This window comes from Suncus etruscus, chromosome 5, assembly GCF_024139225.1.
Source record: "Suncus etruscus isolate mSunEtr1 chromosome 5, mSunEtr1.pri.cur, whole genome shotgun sequence".
Classification (NCBI taxonomy): Eukaryota; Metazoa; Chordata; class Mammalia; order Eulipotyphla; family Soricidae; genus Suncus; species Suncus etruscus.
In genome coordinates this window covers 64121565-64139924 of record NC_064852.1, presented here as the reverse complement: position 1 = coordinate 64139924, position 18360 = coordinate 64121565, and the positions used below count along the sequence as shown (strand labels likewise).

The window sequence follows — 18360 nt, the reverse complement described above, 5'->3', positions numbered from 1 at the left end:
AACAAAGTTAAAAAATCAAGCTCAGACTTAAAACATTTCTGACTATATATATGTCATGTATTTGTGGTTAGAGGTATATGTATATATATATTCAATTAAATCTCTTAATTTTTCATGCCTTATATGATTAGTTTTTGAAAACTTTCTGGAGAAAAAGAAATCACATAAAGAATAAGCAAAAATATTTGGCAAACTTTATAAAAACAATTAGCCAGTACCCATTAAAAATCTAATTTGAGGGCCCGGAGAGATAGCACAGCGGTGTTTGCCTTGCAAGCAGCCGATCCAGGACCAAAGGTGGTTGGTTCGAATCCCGGTGTCCCATATGGTCCCCCGTGCCTGCCAGGAGCTATTTCTAAGCAGACAGCCAGGAGTAACCCCTGAGCACCACGGGTGTGGCCCAAAAAACAAAAACAAAAAAAAAAAAAAGAAAAGAAAAAAAGAAAAGTATGTTCTGTAGTAAAAAAAAAAAAAAAAAAAGAATGCGGCGCAAAAGTAATTTTTTAATAAATTGTAATTGTTGGAAACCTTTTTCTCCCAAAGTCACACTTCCATTAAATCAATTAAAGGTTCACTGGGGCTAGTGCAAGAGAACAGCAGTGAGGGCACATGCCTTACTTATTGACCAGGGTTAGACTCCCCACATTATGGTTCCCTGGGCCCACCAGGAATAATTCCTGAGCACAGAGCCAGGATTAAGTCCTGAGAACTGCTGTGTGTGATCCAATAATAATAATAATAATAATAATAATAATAATAATAATAACAAAATAACGTTCACTATATAATAAGGATTTAATAAAATCAAATATAACATTTATATAATTTGTAAATATATTAGCAACATTTTGCTTAAATTTCCTTGTGTTCTTTTAGTTTTATTTTTTTACAAAGCAATAGTTATCAAAACAGCATGGTATTGGAATAAGAACAGGCCCTCAGATCAGTGGAACAGGCTTGAATACTCAGAAAATGTTCCCCAGACATACAATCACCTAATTTTTGATAAAGGAGTAAGAAATCCTAAATGTAGCAAAGAAAGCCTCTTCAACAAGTGGTGTTGGCACAACTGGCTAGCCACTTGCAAAAAATTGAACTTAGACCCCCAGCTAACATCATGTACGAAGGTAAAATCCAAATGGATTAAAGACCTCGATATCAGACCCGAAACCATAAGATATATAGAACAGCACATAGGCAAAACACTCCAGGACATTGAGACTACAGGCATATTCAAGGAGGAAACTGCACTCTCCAAGCAAGTGAAAGCAGAGATTAACAGATGGGAATATATTAAGCTGAGAAGCTTCTGCACCTCAAAGGAAATAGTGCCCAGGATACAAGAGCTACCCACCATGTGGGAGAAACTATTCACCCAATACCCATCAGATAAGGGGCTAATCTCCAAAATATACAAGGCACTCACAGAAATTTACAAGAAAAAAAAACATCTAATCCCATCAAAAAATGGGGAGAAGAAATGAACAGACACTTTGACAAAGAAGAAATACAAATGGCCAAAAGACACATGAAAAAATGCTCCACATAACTAATCATCAGGGAGATGCAAATCAAAACAACTATGAGGTACCACCTCACACCACAAAGAATGGCACACATCACAAAGAATGAGAATAAACAGTGTTGGCGGGGATGTGGAGAGAAAGGAACTCTTATCCACTGCTGGTGGGAATGCTGTCTAGTTCAACCTTTATGGAAAGCAATATGGAGATTCCTCCAAAAACTGGAAATCAAGCTCCCATACGATCCAACTATACCACTCCTAGGAATATACCTTAGGAACACAAAAATACAATACAAAAATCCCTTCCTTACACCTATATTCATTGCAGCACTATTTACCATAGCAAGACTCTGGAAACAACCAAGATGCCCTTCAACAGACGAATGGCTAAAGAAACTGTGGTACATACACACCATGGAATATTATGCAGCTGTCAGGAGAGATGAAGTCATGAAATTTTCTTATACATGGATGTACACAGAATCTATTATGCTGAGTGAAATAAGTCAGAGAGAGAGAGAAAAATGCAGAATGGTCTCACTCATTTATGGGTTTTAAGAAAAATGAAAGACATTCTTGCAATAATCATTTTCAGACACAAAAGAGAAAAGAGCTGGAAGTTCCAGCTCACCTCAGGAAGCTCACCACAAAGAGTGATGAGTTTAGTTAGAGAAATAACTACATTTTGAACTGTCCTAATAATGAGAATGTATGAGGGAAATGGAAAGCCTGTCTAGAGTACAGGCGGGGGTCGGGTGGGGAGGAGGAAGATTTGGGACATTGGTGATGGGAATGTTGCACTGGTGATGGGGGGTGTTCTTTACATGACTGAAACCCAAACACAATCATGTATGTAATCAAGGTGTTTAAATAAAATATAAAAAAAAGCAAAAACATTATGTATTAGTGTGGAATGCCAGTTAATCCAATCTTTTTTTTTTGTTTGTTTGTTTTTTTGGGCCACACTCGTTTGACGCTCAGGGGTTACTCCTGGCTATGTGCTCAGAAATCGCCCCTGGCTTGGGGGAACCATATGGGACGCTGGGGGATCGAACCGCTGTCCGTTCCTTGGCTAGCGCTTGTAAGGCAGGCACCTTACCTCCAGCGCCACCGCCCGGCCCCAGTTAATCCAATCTTATTTTGTGTCTTAGACATTTAGTATAGCCATTTTTTAATTTTCATTAATAAAAACTAAGGGGCCAGAGCGGTGGCGCAGACCTTTAGGAGTCTGTCTGCCTTGCATGCGCTAGCCTAAGAAGGACCAGCCTAGGAAGGACCGCGGTTCGATCCTCTGGCATTCCATATGGTCCCCCAAGCCAGGAGCAATTTCTAAGCACATAGTCAGGAATAACCCCTGAGCGTCACCGAGTGTGGCCGAAAAAATGAATGAATGAATGAATGAATGAATGAAAACTAGGAACCAAATTTAACTAAAAAATAAAAATAAATGTTGATTATTAGAATGACTCACTACTTCAAATTGTCTTTGAGAATAACAAATTAGCACCATATAAACAAACAATTGTGAGTGTTTGTATAAACTAAAAAGCTTTTTTTGGGGGGGACTACACCTAGTAGTGTTTTGAGCTTACTGTTGAAGGGGCTGGGATACCATACATGGTGCCAAAGATCAAATCCTGTTCTGATACATGAAGGGCCATTCCCTACCAGCTGCTATACTATCTCTCCAACCCCTTTAAGGAATTTTTTTTTTATTTGCTTGATTGTTTTTGTTTTGGGTTCCAATCCCTTAGTTGTCAGGCATTATTCCTAGCTCTGGGCACAGGAGAGACACCTGTCAATACTTAGGGGACCATATATAATGCCAGGAATTTTAAGCAGTCACATATCTATCTGTATGCAATGCAAGTGCTTTACTTCCTATGCTACGGCTCTAGTCTTTAGATATTCTTTAAAAAAAAAATCAAGAACTTTTAAATCAACTAAATGCAACATATGTGACAAGGGCAATAATTTATTCATATCACTATACCCTTTTTAAGGAAAAGAATGTCAATGAAGATCCAATTGCAATATTTATTGAAGTATCAAGAATATTGTAGTTTTCTGTTTGAAATGACCAATGAAGTCACCTTTTATTTAAAAGGAGATGTTCTAAAACATGCTGAAGACATAGCTAGAGCTAGAGAAAAAGCACAGAGGAAAAGGTGCTGCCCTTGCAAACAGCTGACCTGGGTTCAATTTCTAGCAACCTAAGTATCAAAGAAAAGGAAAGGGAAAGGGAAAGGGGAAGGGGGAGAGGAAAGGGAAGGGAAGGGAAAGGGAGGGAAGGAAAGAGGAGAAGAAAGGAGAGCAGAGGGGAGGGGAGGGAAGTAGTCAGAGCTAGGGGCCAGAGATGTAGGGTGTTTTTCCTTGCACAAAATTGACCCTGGTTCAATGCCTGGTATCATAGATGGTCCCCTGAGCACTGCCAGAAGTAAACCTTGAGCACCACTGGTGTGGTCCCAAAATAAAAACAAACAACAGAAAGTCAGAGATGCACAATTACAGTTTATACAAAAAACAATACTGTGTCTTCTTTACATATTACTCTAAACTTTGTGGAATTATTTTTAATTAAAAACATCCTTAAAAATTCTATTTATTACTGATTTATTTGTTATAAACAATATGACAAGGTTAGCCCCAATAGTTAACATAAGAAACGCTTACCTTGTAGATTATAAGCTGCCAACTGAACAGCTGTATCGAAGGGACACTCTAGTCTGAGACCGAAACACAAATTTGTTAGCTTTATTTTAAGATAAAATTTGTTAGCTATATTTTAAGATAAATGAAAACAAATACTCTATGCTAAGTAATTTATTAAAATTGCATTTTGCTATTTTTAAAAAATGTAGTTGACCTTACATCATACTTACTTTCCACTAAGAATATCTTGCTTTAACTGAAGAACAAACAAATACCTAAGAAAAATAAAAGGCACAAATTTCAACAATCTACTACGAAATGTAACTCTGTGCTTTTAATTGAAAAAGAAATATACTAATTCTAAAATGTGTTCCACAGTAAAATCTGCAAGTGAGGTGAGGGGCAAGGATAAGTATGGGAAAAGGGGCAATAAGTATCAGGGGAATGGTAATTTGTCCATAAAGTAACAACAAACAATAGCAGTCTACAGAATGCAGGACAGCAACATTAAAGAGTTTAAAGCATATTACTGAAAACTACAAAATTTAACTTGACTCAGCCAACAAAACCAATTTAAAAAAATGTTTTAAAAGACATTTAGTGGCACAGCGGCGTTTGCCTTGCAAGCAGCCGATCCAGGACCAAAGGTGGTTGGTTCAAATCCCGGTGTCCCATATGGTCCCCCATGCCTACCAGGAGCTATTTCTGAGCAGACAGCCAGGAGTAACCCCTGAGCACTGCCGAGTGTGGCCCAAAAACCAAAAAAAAAAAAAAAAAAAAAAAGACACTTAGTGGGCCCGGAAAGATAGCACAGCAGCGTTTGCCTTGCAAGCAGCCGATCCAGGACCAAAGGTGGTTGGTTCGAATCCCAGTGTCCCAAAGGGTCCCCCGTGCCTGCCAGGAGCTATTTCTGAGCAGACAGCCAGGAGTAACCCCTGAGCACCGCCAGGTGTGGCCCAAAAACAAAACAAAACAAAACAAAACAAACAAACAAAAAAAAGACACTCAGTGGGGCTGGAGCAATAGCACAGTGGTAGGGTTTTAGCCTTGCACACGGCTGACCCAAGGAAGACCTGAGTTGATTCCCAGCAAAGCCAGGAGCAATTTCTGAGCATATAGCCAGGAGTAACCCCTGAGGGTTACCTAAGTAATCCAGGTGTAGCCCAAAATCCAAAAAAAATAAATAAATAAATACATTTAGTACTTTTATGAACATATTATAATTTCCCCCCCTTAAGTTTAATTCTCTTCATTCTTACTGAATTTTAAATTTGTAGGATTTGCCTATCACATGTAAATTCTCAAAAATATTAGCGAAGAAAAATCTATAATATTCTTTAAATGTATATACCTCTAAAAATTTTTGTTAATTTTATTCATTGTGGCTGAAGCTATATATAGCACAGCAGGAAGGGTGTTGCTTGCACACGGTCAACCCAGGTTTGATACCCAGCATCCCATTGTGTCCCCCAAGCCTGCCAGGAGTAATTTCTGAGCACAGAGCCAGGAGTAATCGCTAAGTGCAGCCTAGTATGGCCCCAAAACAAGCAAACAAAAAACTCAGATTCACAAATCTGTGGAGTTTTAGATTAGCTTTATTCATCTATGTGTTGGTATTACCACCTCCCCCACAAAAGATCTCTCCTAAACACAAAATATAAAGAAACATAGTAAGAGAACAACAAAGTCATCAAAACTAAAGATTTTGTCTATAAAACTGAGTTTACATGGGGGAAGGGAGGTGAGAGGGTCCTTGGGTCACAGGTAGACACTAGGTTTTATGGTGATGGATGTGGGGTGGCAATGAGATATACAGAAAAAGAGTGTTTAATAGTATTGCAAATCCTGGTATCAAAAAAAAGAAGTTTAAAGTACTTATTTTTTAAAATGGACTCAATCCAAACTTTAATTTAATATGTGTGCATAGTGACCTTGCAATATTCAGTAATAATCAAAGTGTCATGCAAATTAGGAAATGCCCAAAACATAAAGTTTTTTAGGTGAGCCTCAACAAATATAATATTGAAATTATTGACATCAATCCTCTTTTAAGTTCATGATGATACTAAAAGATGGTTACATCTTTTAATGTAACAAGGCAATTCATCATTCTAAAAGCCAGGTTTTAAAAACCACACCTAACAAAACATTGTTGCCAAATAAAATTCTCAGTCTGTGATCTTCGGAGCAAGGAATCCATTTTACTAACAACCTATGAAAGGAATTATAAAGACAAATTTCCAATATCTTTAGCAAACTTGAGCAAAATTTCACTTCTGAACAACTGTAGGTGAGGTCTTACCGGGTTAGCTCTTCACGAAGATTATTTGGTTCTGAGGAATAAAATTTAACTCGAAGATGTAGACAATACGGTGAACCAACTGTCATTTAAAAAATAAATATAAGGTTTTTATTTTCACATAGCTATGTAAATGGACAAGAATTTTCATCCAATAAGTGTCAAAACTACCAAAATGGATGTAGAAATACTAAGCTGTGGCAATATTTCAGGTTTCATTATATTTAGGCTTAATTAAATTTAGCACCAAAAAATAGATCAAATGTCTAAGCTGTGGCAATATTTCAGGTTTCATTATATTTAGGCTTAATTAAATTTAGCACCAAAAAATAGATCAAATGTTTAAATCTAACAACCATGATTGAGTACTACCACAATCATCTGTCCTCCCAAGAAAAGATAGCTCTATTAAGTCTAAGAATGCAAGGCCAACTGCATTGAATCAGAAAGAAATGCCTGCAATCTACAACCCTAAAAATCTGTCAGTTGTATTTCTTGAGAGCATAGAAGGATGCCTGTGTTATTAATTGCTCATCCTCTTGTGGCAAATCCTCCCACTTTTACGAACTTCAACATTCTCAATGGTTCAATTATTTTGAAAAAGCAAGTGTCAGGAGGTCTGCAATTTGTCACAAGAGGAGAAACTGGATTATAAAATACTGGTAATTCTCCCTAACAATAGCTAAGAATAAAACATTTCCATGTAGTGTTTCAGTAAATAATTGTGGATGTTATGTGTGAAAGAAAAGCAACCTTAAAGTTTCAAAATACTTTCTAGATCAGGTAAGATGCAAACAAAAGTGAAACAGATAATTTATAATTTAAGTATATCATGGGAGCTCTACAGATTGTAAACCTCTCTCCTGGAACCAAATTGTAAAACATCCTATTACTTTGTCAGGGTGGCAAATGTATCCATCTGAAGTAGAGATGCTATGAATGTCATCTGAAAAATGATTCTTCTATCCTTACTATTAGAAATAGTTTCTAATGGGCCCAGAGAGATAGCACAGTGGTGTTTGCCTTGTAAGCAGTCGATCCAGGACCAAAGGTGGTTGGTTCGAATCCCGGTGTCCCATATGGTCCCTCGTGCCTGCCAGGAGCTATTTCTGAGCAGATAGCCAGGAGTAACCCCTGAGCATCGCTGGGTGTGGCCCAAAAACCAGAAATAGTTTCTAATATATATATGTACATATATACATACACATATAATTCAACTACTGTCCTACACACACACACACTATTTCTTCAACACATACTTTTTACTTGCTTTTTGATGCTCTTCGTGCCATCCAACCAATGCTGTAGAGAAAAAAAAATCCATTGTTAAGATGATGACACAATTCATATAGACCCAACTTAGACTCCATGAGATTGGACAGCAACTGTCCAACCCAGAACCCCAGATCCCAGAGGTAGAACTGACAGTTCCCTGCAACAGCACCAGAAACCAAATTCCCCCCTGGGAAATTCCTAATACCGCTCTGGCACCAACTTGCACCAGTTTTGATATGACATCCTGACAATGACATAACAGCAACAACTTGATCTAAAAGCAGGTTGCCCTATCTCATCACCTAACAGTAAGAAGAAATCAGAAGATACGCAGTCCTTTGCTCTGTGCAAAACCAAAATCATTAACTACAGAAGACTGACTTTCACAAATATGACTGGGCAGAACCTATTGTGGGACCAATAAGAAAGATCCTAGTCTAGGCTTCGGCCTAGGATTTGTACAAAAACCAAGATCTCTAATTTCAGAGGTCTGATTTTGACAACTGCAACTGAGTAGAACTTCTGGAACCATAATGAAAGACTCCATCCTATGCACTGTCCTAAGATCTAAGCAAAATCCAAGACCACTAATTACAGAAGACTGATTACAACAACAGTGATGGAACAAAACTTCTAGAAGCATAAAGACTCTATCCTAGTCTTCATCCTATGACTGGTGCAAATACCAAGATCCTTAGGTACAGAGACATGATGTTATCATCTACAACTAAGCAGAAAGTTTCCTAGCACTATAAAAAGACCTTGGGGTGTGAAAATGAGAATGTATGGAGCCTGTAGTTGTTCCCATGGCAGTATACTTACTTCAAGGGTAGAGAAACCCTTAGGCCAAGGGAAATTCCCTTTCTAATTTCCCCTATACTTACTGTACCTATGGGGGGAGGGGGAAGGCACAAAACCTTGCCATACCAGCCCTCCTTCCTTTGTTTTGTTTTGTTTTTTTCCTTTCACTTTCATGGTTATTATATGATGATGGTTGTTTTTAGCAGCTGGGTGCTTTTTTTGTAGTTGCTGGGTTTTCTTGGTTTTTGTTTTGTTTTTCTTCTTTTAAATTGATATTTATAACCTCTAGACAGAATCCTCCCAGTTTTGGGGTAGGGGGTGTTTTTTCTACTTTTCTTTTTTTCCCAATAGAACCATATAACTTGAATAATCTTGTTCTACTTCATGAACTGGGGGTGGGGGGGACTGGAGGATACCAACACCAAACAGTCGTATAAACATTGAGTGGAAATAAAAAATAATCAGACTCAAACACCAAACCCAAAGTCAACAACAACAGAATCAATACCCAATCTACAACAAGCTATCCTTAGAAGGGATCAGTTACACTAGCAGCCTGGGGTGGGGAGGGGCAAATGAGAGAAATATGGGATACATGCTGGGAAAAGGGTGGAGGGAGGACAAAACTGGTGGTGGGAATGGCCCTGATTCATTGTCACTATGTACCTTAAATATTATTGTGTGAGCCGGCGAGGTGGCGCTAGAGATAAGGTGTCTCCCTTGTAAGCGCTAGCCAAGGAAGGACCGTGGTTCGATCCCCTGGCATCCCATATGGTCCCCCCAAGCCAGGAGCAATTTCTGAGCGCTTAGCCAGGAGTACCCTCTGAGCATCAAATGGGTGTGGCCAAAAAAAAAAAAAAAACCACACCAAAAAAAATATTATTGTGAAAGATTCGTAATTCACTTTGGTCACAATAAAAGTTATTTAAAAATAAACACCCCCAAAAGAGAGAGTCAGAGATGTAAAAAAAAAAAAAGACACAACTTACCATTTTAATTACAATGTTAAATCACATTGTGTTTTTGCACTCCTAGTCAAAAGAAATATTGAAAACGGATAAAAAAAAATGATGGAGAAGACCACCTGGCTAATATTTACAACAAACTTATGACACATAAGAAAATAGAACTAGGGGCCCGGAGAGATAGCACAGCGATGTTTGCCTTGCAAGCAGCTGATCCAGGACCAAAGGTGGTTGGTTCGAATCCCAGTGTCCCATATGGTCCCCTGTGCCTGCCAGGAGCTATTTCTGAGCAGACAGCCAGGAGTGACCCCTGAGCACTGCCGGGTATGGCCCCCCCAAAAAAAGAAAATAAAACTAGAATCATACATGTGTCTTCTAAAATTATTTTGTTTTCTCAACTATATAGATTTTGTCCTAATAGTCTTCACTATTTCCAAGAAAATTACTCTTTCAAAATTATCTCCTACAAAGTATGCATGAACTCTAGCACCAAAGTGGATCTTGATGTAATGACACAACTACTCCCACCCATTAAAATTAAAAAATATATATTCTCATAGTCCAATGCCCTATTTTAATAAGATTTTATAAAATATTTTATTTTTAATAACAAAAATTATTGAAATAATATCACTTAAATTTTACAAAACAGATATTCTCAGAATAGTACTTTTAAAGAACCTATAACGGGCCCAGAGAAATAGCACAGTGGTGTTTGCCTTGCAAGCAGCCGATCCAGGACCTAAGGTGGTTGGTTCGAATCCCAGTGTCCCAAATGGTCCCCCGTGCCTGCCAGGAGCTATTTCTGAGTAGACAGCCAGGAGTAACCCCTGAGCACCACCGGGTGTGCTCAAAGGAAGGAAGGAAGGAAGGAAGGGAGGGAGGGAGGGAGGGAGGGAGGGAAGGAGGGAGGGAGGGAGGGAGGGAGGGAGGGAGGGAGGGAGGACCTATAACATAACATTAAATCTTTCTCATAACCAAGGCCCTTGCTATTAAATCTAGTTTTTACTCTTTTGTTATGGTTGTTTTTGAAAGCATCCTGGCTGCTTTCAAAATCAATTTCTATTTTATCTTCACTCTTGAATGCTCAATGATAGACTGAAGAAACCTAAGGAACCAACTGCAGAGGCTTTTACCAATAAGTTTTCCCTGTTGACTTCTTATTGTTAAATCTCTTTTTCTCACCAAGTCCGAACTGTGGCAGGATGCACTCATTCAACTCAGATACAGGACTGTGACTGTTCTCTCCAGCATGCTTACAATTTCAAGCACCCTAAACGAAAGTGCTCTTGTGTTAACTAGTTCACAGAGCTAAGGAATCCAGTTTCAGAATTCCAGATAGGCAGAGAGGGTAAACAAGGCTGCATTGTTAATAGATTTGCAACAGTTTGTTTTTCTTGCCAATTATTTGCCTAGTCCTTCTCTTCACTTTCTCCCAAAATACAAAAGTAAAGCTCACAGAACTACCAGTATACTTACCTCTGCACAATGAAATAATATGTAAATTATGTAAATATTTAATATTTAAATGTAAATATGTAAATATTTCAAAAGGTAATTAAACTCTATGCGATTTTTTTCTGTATTTAAGGTATATAAAATGTTTAGTCATCTCTAACTTTCTAAGACATTTAGTTGAGTTAAATTTAGTTCATAATTCACTTTTAGGCATATTTCAATTTAGTAAAGACTAAGGGTTTGGGGGGGGTGGATTATGGTACTTCTATTAACAGAACATCAGGCCAGATAGTATAGAGAACAAAATTTAGTCTATTGATCAAAAAGATTTCAATGTTCAGGGCAAGGGAGAAAGCTCAAAGAGCTGCAATTGATGTTTTCCATACAAATGCCTGTGCCCAATCACCCACAGAGTGTGGTCCCCAAAGCACCAAGAAGACTAACCCAAAGCAAAAGCCCCACTGCTGACCAAAAAAAAAAAAAAAAACAACCAAAAAAAGAAGACAAGTCGTGCAACACAATATCCCTAACTCCTAGAAAATTGTGCTAAATTACTAGTACAGCCCAATAGCAATCACAATCTAGTATGTAATAAACCTCATTTTCAGGGGCCGGAGCAGGGGCACTAGCAGTTAAGGCTTCTGCCTTGCCTGTGCTAGTCTAGGATGAACCTTGGTTCGATCCCCCAGCGTCCCATATGGTCCGCCTAGCCAGAAGCGATTTCTGAGTGCATAGCCAGGAGGAACCCCTGAGTGTCACAGATGTGGTCCCAAAACCAAAAAAACAGAAACGAAAACAAAAAAACACCTCATTTTCAGATACTTTCTTCCATGAATATGGGGTTTCTTCTAGCCTTGGGTTTTGCTGATTACATAGCAATGAATTAACAACTAACTTCCTGGTCACCTGGGCAGTCCTTGAGAGCCACAATTAGAGAGATTCTCAGACACTATAATGAGAGCAGATGAAGAGCAATACTAGAAATGATTATGTCTTAAAGAATTACTGTGCTTTGTGGGGACAGAGCAATAGGAAAGAAAGTAGGGAGCCTGCCTCACATGTGGCCAATCTGGGTTTGATCCTTGGCATACTATATGGTCTCCAGGGCACCACTGGGTGTGTCCCCAAAACAAACAAAATTACTGTGCTTTGAACCCCCCAAAAAATCTACATCTAGAAATCAAATTTATACAAACTTATCTACAAGAATCACAAGATTATATACTCAAAGCATTTCAACATGATTAAAAAATAGCCTGCAGCAATTAAAAAGAATGAAAGCAAAAACCAAAGCAAAATTATTTACAATATATTGCTAAAAATTTAAAGGCAGGTTATAAAATAATTTTATCAAAACATAAAAGGTGTATATGTTCATGCCTTTTTTTGGACTGAGAAGATCTTGAAACAGCAATATGTTATCTCTAGGTGGCTGAGGTCTCTAGTCAATTTTTCTTTGTTCTTTCTTAGATTTTTTTTCTGTTGTTTTGTTTTGGGGTAACACCCAGCAGTGCACTGGAGTTACTCTGGCTCTGTGCTCAGGAATTATTCCTGGTGGACTCAGGGGAACATATGAAATGATAGGGGTTGAACCCAGGTTGGTCGTATGCAAGACAAACGCCCTACCTACTGTACATATACTCCTCCCCTTTTCTGTTTTATTTTCTTTTATTTTTGGACCACATCATCCAGAGTGGTCAGGACTTACTCCTGGTTCTGCACTCATGAATCACTCCTGGCCAGACTCAAGTCTCCTGCCCACTATACTATCTCTCCAGTCCCTCTTTCCTACATTTTCAACTTAGTCTACAAACAGGTACCTATTATTTAATATTTTTATAATATTAATATAGTTTATTTTTCCTAATATTGAAAAATAATAATCAGTAGTTCCCTAAACCCTGGGAGTAAGTTCAATTTCTATCACTACATACTATCTCAAGATTTAACTGGTTTCTGATTTCTTCTGATTTCTTCCAGTTTCTTAAGAAAAAAGAGAAACTAAAATTGTGTATCCAAAATAAAGAGCATTAACAAAAGATTGAAAATCAACAGCCTAAATATAACCAATAAATGAAGCTGAGTTACATAATGAAACCAACATCGAGAGACCATTTACTATTTCAAGAACAATGAAGTAGTTTTTCAATAGAATTTTTTCAAAAGTGCTTATTAAATAGTTTTAACTTAAATTTATTCCTGATAGGGACTACTTAAAACTATCTCATAAATATTCCATTCAACTCTAATCTGTATCCCATTGTTCAAATCTGCACATTAAGCCTTGATCAGTTTAAATATCTAGTCTTTGTTTTTTAACCTTACATGTAAGAGCTTCTAGTATCAGTGCTCTTTTAATAACCTCAAACTCAAGAAAGCATCGAGCACATTTTAAAGTAAGACTCAGGAGCTGGAGGAATTCAGGGTGACGTTCTGGGGAAGGTCTGAGTTCATGTTTGCATATTCTCAAGTCTTGTTTTCTTTTATCTCCTCCACATTCCAAGACCAAGGACTGGAAAATTCAGAGCTTACAAGGGGCACTGATCATATATTTTCCTTGAACCAGGGTCTTTAGGAGCTGAATTTAAACTACGTTAGAGATAAAAAATAAGAGCATGCAGACAGATTTCAGAGAATTAGTGTGAAACTACTATGGTTCTCTTCCTTCATTGTATCTTAAAAAGGAAACAAACCCCATTCTAATTTGCTACTTTTAAAGTCTGGTTGATAATTTAAATATCAAAAACGTGAAAACTTCTTTTCTTCCCATCCAGTTGGATTGGGCATCAAAGATTTATGTGTCTTAAAATATAAAGTAATAAGACACACACTGTGTCTTAAAATATAAAACAGCCTCGGGCCCGGAGAGATAGCACAGCGGTGTTTGCCTTGCAAGCAGCTGATCCAGGACCAAAGGTGGTTGGTTCTAATCCCGGTGTCCCATATGGTCCCCCGTGCCTGCCAGGAGCTATTTCTGAGCAGACAGCCAGGAGTAACCCCTGAGCACCGCCGGGGGTGGCCCAAAAAAAAAAATATATATATATAAAACAGCCTCAAACACACACATACGCACAGCCAACACACATCCTCTCCCAGATTCTATAGCCGAATCTACTGTAAACAACTTTTCAAATTTCTAATTCTAACAACAACCTATATCCTACTAAAGAAGTACACAATTACTTTCATCCAAAGAGCAAAGAGATTAATGCAGAAAAGTATTAGCCATATTAAAAATCAGAGTTTACTCCTGAAAGAAACTTTATTTGCTGAACTATAGAACTGTTTTAAGTAAATTATATTAGACAGCTAAATAAATGCTAAAAATCCAATCTTTGAAAATTGAGGATCACTACTATATTCTAACTGAAAATTTTCAATAAATCTATATTTAATTAAAAACTTCTCAGGTAATTACATATTTGATGTTAACAGTCCATGTTATAAAACATTCTAAATTTCTTAAATAAGTCATTGAATAAATTTTATACTGTAACTTTCTGTGTTTAACTAATATGCTTTTAGGAGCTTCAAAGTCAAAATTATTAAGGACATGTGACTAGGGAGATTAAATTTTCTCCAAAGACAGAGCAGAAAATCTATTGGAAATGCTCTTTTATTTTTTAAAGTTTTTTGTTTGTTTAAAAATATGTATATGTGGGGCCGGGCGGTGGCGCTAAAGGTAAGGTGCCTGCCTTACCTGCGCTACCCTAGGACGGACCACGGTTCGATCCCCCGGCGTCCCATATGGTCCCCCAAGCCAGGAGCGACTTCTGAGCGCATAGCCAGGAGTAACCCCTGAGCGTCACCGGGTGTGGCCCAAAAACCAAAAAAAAAAAAAAAAATGTATATGTGTATAAATATATATATACACATTTATGTATATAATATATATTTTATAAGTACACATATATGTATATAATACACATATTTTATAAATAAAATATATTTTTTTACTCCCCACTCAATCACAGCCAGAAATAATCATTTCACCTTCTCATCCAACCTTTATCATTTTTATATACCTGTATTTGCTTGTACTTCTGAAATTACAGAGCAGAAATAATAACAGGAATCTTTTAATGAGATCGGTTACTTACTGTCTGGTAGAAATGTTTCTCCTGTCTAAGTAGGAATATGCTGCTTTTGTTTTTTAATAATTAAATATAAGTCTAGAAAGAGCAAAGTAACTGAGAAACCTTTGACGTGTTGGGTTTTTTTTGTGTGTGTGTGAGTTTGTTTTGGTGGGGGTTGGGCCACACCTGGCAGCTTTCAGGGGTGTGTTACTCCTGGCTCTGTGCTCAGAAATCGAACCTGGCAGGCTTTGTGTTGTTTTGATTATAGGGCCACACCTGGTGATTACTTCTGGCTCTGCACTAAGAGATCACTCCTGGTGGTGCTCAGGGTTCTATATGGGATGAGGGGGATTGAACCTGGGCTGTCACATGCAAGGCAAGTGCCTTACCTGCTGTACTATCTCTCTGGCCCCTATAATCAACTTTTTTTTATAATAAACTTTTTATCTGTGTAGAGCTACGGAAACTTGATGGTGTGCTCATTTCTGGTGCTTGTGGTGGGTACTGGCAAACTGGTCACTTCCAATAGGTAACAGCTATGGAAAACCTATGATTCGGGCCAGAATGTTACCACAGTGGGTGGAATGGGATCCACAATTGCAGTTTTAGTTACAGGTATGCATTTAGTCCATGTTCCACTAGATTTAGCTTCTTAAATACAGGGCCATGCCCCCATATAGGGATCTTACAACTGAATGCTGGAGCTGTGAAAAAAATTGGCAATAACCAATAATGTCCAAAAGTTAATTCAACATTAAGTGATTAATAAAGTTCCAGCATTTCTAGCATTATATCCTGTTTTATTTCTTTAGAAAAAGGGTCAAGTAGAAAAAGTTCAAGTAGTACACTAGATAGTAAATAATATTTTCTAGCCTTCAGCTTTAGACCTAGTATCTCCATCTCTGTAGAAAGCAATCTTCAAGTGTCAGAAAATTCAATTAAGTTACTCATCTTTGTTTTGCAGCAAAAAATCCAGTTTTTTGTTTTGGTTTTCTGAGCCACACTCTATGACACTCGGGTTACTCCTGGCTATAAGCTCAAAAATCGCTCCTGGCTTGGGGAACCAGATGGGGGATCGAACCATGGTCCGTCCTAGGTTAGCATGGGCAAGGCAGACATCTTACCACTTGCGCCACCGCTCTGGTCCCCAGTTACAACCATTTTAACTGTATTTCAATTAAGTATATGATAAAGCAACTAACAGCATAAATCATTAACATGCTTCACATATATTACATCAATTCACGTAACTATTGCCAAAAACAAATCACAAGATCAAAATTGGTATCAACTGAACAAAGTATAATACTCAAATTATTTGCATATAGTGGAGAAACTTACCTCAATATAATCAAGGCCTTTACCATAAACTCACAGCTAACATCATACTCAGTGGTTAATTTACACTGTGAACGCACTGTGGACTGAGAATGTAGATGATATGGTTTCTATCTTCATGATTTTGTAGAAATACGTTTTGTATCCTAATGTGCTCTATCTTGAAGAATGTCCCAGGTTTATGGAGAAGGATGTATACTCAACTATTTTGGCATAGACAATACTATAAGTGTTTATTGGGCCCAATTCTTTCATTTTTTTCCCTTAAAAGTCAATGATTCTTTGTTCAATGAGAATCAATCAATCCAATGAGAAAAGGCTGTAAAAATCTCCTATTGTCATCAGTATCAGGTGTAGTAACAGTTGTTTTATAAATTCTGATGCCCCAACATTAAGTACATTTGTGAGTGTAAAGTTTTCTTGACATACAGAATCAACAAAATAAATTTTATAAGTATAAAGCAATCACCTATTATCAATTTAAGAAAAGGCAAATCGGGCCCGGAGAGATAGCACAGTGGCGTTTGCCTTGCAAGCAGCTGATCCAGGGCCAAAGGTGGTTGGTTCGAATCCCGGTGTCCCATATGGTCCCCCGTGCCTGCCAGGAGCTATTTCTGAGCAGACAGCCAGGAGTAACCCCTGAGCATCGCCGGGTGTGGCCCAAAAACCAAAAAAAAAAAAAGAAAAGAAAAGAAAAAGCAAATCATATCAGAGTCATAGCTTGACTGAACAAAGTCACTCCTGAACACAGAACAAAGAACAGTCCCTGAGCACTGCCAGTTTTGGCACCAAAATGAAGGAATGAAAGAAAGAACAAAACTAAAAACAAAAAAATTAATACTAAAATTAAAGTTCTTATCCTAGTTACAGATATGATTATTTGTGTTTACATATTATCTTTTTCTATTAGGGAAGCTGATATCTACCATTCTCTTCTCAGAAACATGATTTATGTGTACACAAACTAGGTGATTCAGTCTTATATAAACTGACGTCAGTGAAAATTCTAAGCTCTATATATGGTTGCAAACTTTGCCAATCAGAGGTCACAGGCATATGTCAGACTTAAATCTTGGCCTTAAGGGGCCAGAGATATAGCATGGAGGTAGAGCTTTTGCCTTGCATGCAGAAGGAGAGTGGTTGGAATCCTGGCATCCCATATGGTCCCCCGAGCCTGCCAGGAGGAACCCCTGAGCACTGCTAGGTGTGACACAAAAACAAAACAAAACAAAAAACAAACCAAAAAATCTTGGCCTTAAGATATATATAGATATAGATATAGATATATTGCCTCACAATATCATCTTTATTCTTACTGCTAAATATTCATAGGGGTTACAATAATGACCAAACGACCTTTCATTCCCTTTCTCCCACTTTCCTCCATTTATGTAACTATGTCACAATATTAAAATCAGCACAATACCAGAGGAGGCCCCATCTAAATAACTTTTTTTTTTTTTTTGGTTTTTGGGCCACACCCGGTGACGCTCAGGGGTTACTCCTGGCAATGCGCTCAGAAATCGCTCCTGGCTTGGGGGACCATATGGGAAACCCGGGAATCGAACCACGGTCCGTCCTAGGCTAGCACAGGCAAGGCAGGCACCTTACCTCTAGCGCCACCGCCCGGCCCCCTAAATAACTTTTTTAAAGCTTCTCTAGTTCCTTAACTTTCCATAAAATCTTAAAAAATTTTGTCCATCTGCAAAGATTTGGCAAGAATTTTGATGCTAATATATTAAAATTATCAATCAATTATGAGGTAACAATTAACTTTATTGAGTCTTTCAATGTGGTATATGGTATGTCTCTCCCATTTATGTAAATGTTTTTATTAATTATTCCCATTATATTTGAAGGCTGGGAGAATTGGTACACACTCAAAAATACAAACAGGCTATTTGAGACACTGCAATTATTAAACAGAATCACTAAACAGAACACATACCACGCTCCCTCAGATTTCTCATA

The 18360-nt window shown here is 37.8% G+C and overlaps 1 protein-coding gene across 2 annotated transcripts in view; it reads right to left on the bottom strand.

Moving 5' to 3' along the window:
* EPB41L5 (erythrocyte membrane protein band 4.1 like 5) overlaps positions 1–18360 on the bottom strand; it is a 163459-nt gene that overhangs the window by 110380 nt on the left and 34719 nt on the right. For both annotated transcript variants that reach the window (XM_049773146.1, XM_049773145.1), the window contains exons 4-7: positions 7736–7778; positions 6480–6558; positions 4408–4452; positions 4199–4251 (exon numbers count right to left, since the gene is read on the bottom strand). In XM_049773146.1, coding sequence (XP_049629103.1) covers positions 4199–4251; positions 4408–4452; positions 6480–6558; positions 7736–7778 — 220 coding nt within the window. The remainder of the gene's footprint in view (positions 1–4198; positions 4252–4407; positions 4453–6479; positions 6559–7735; positions 7779–18360) is intronic.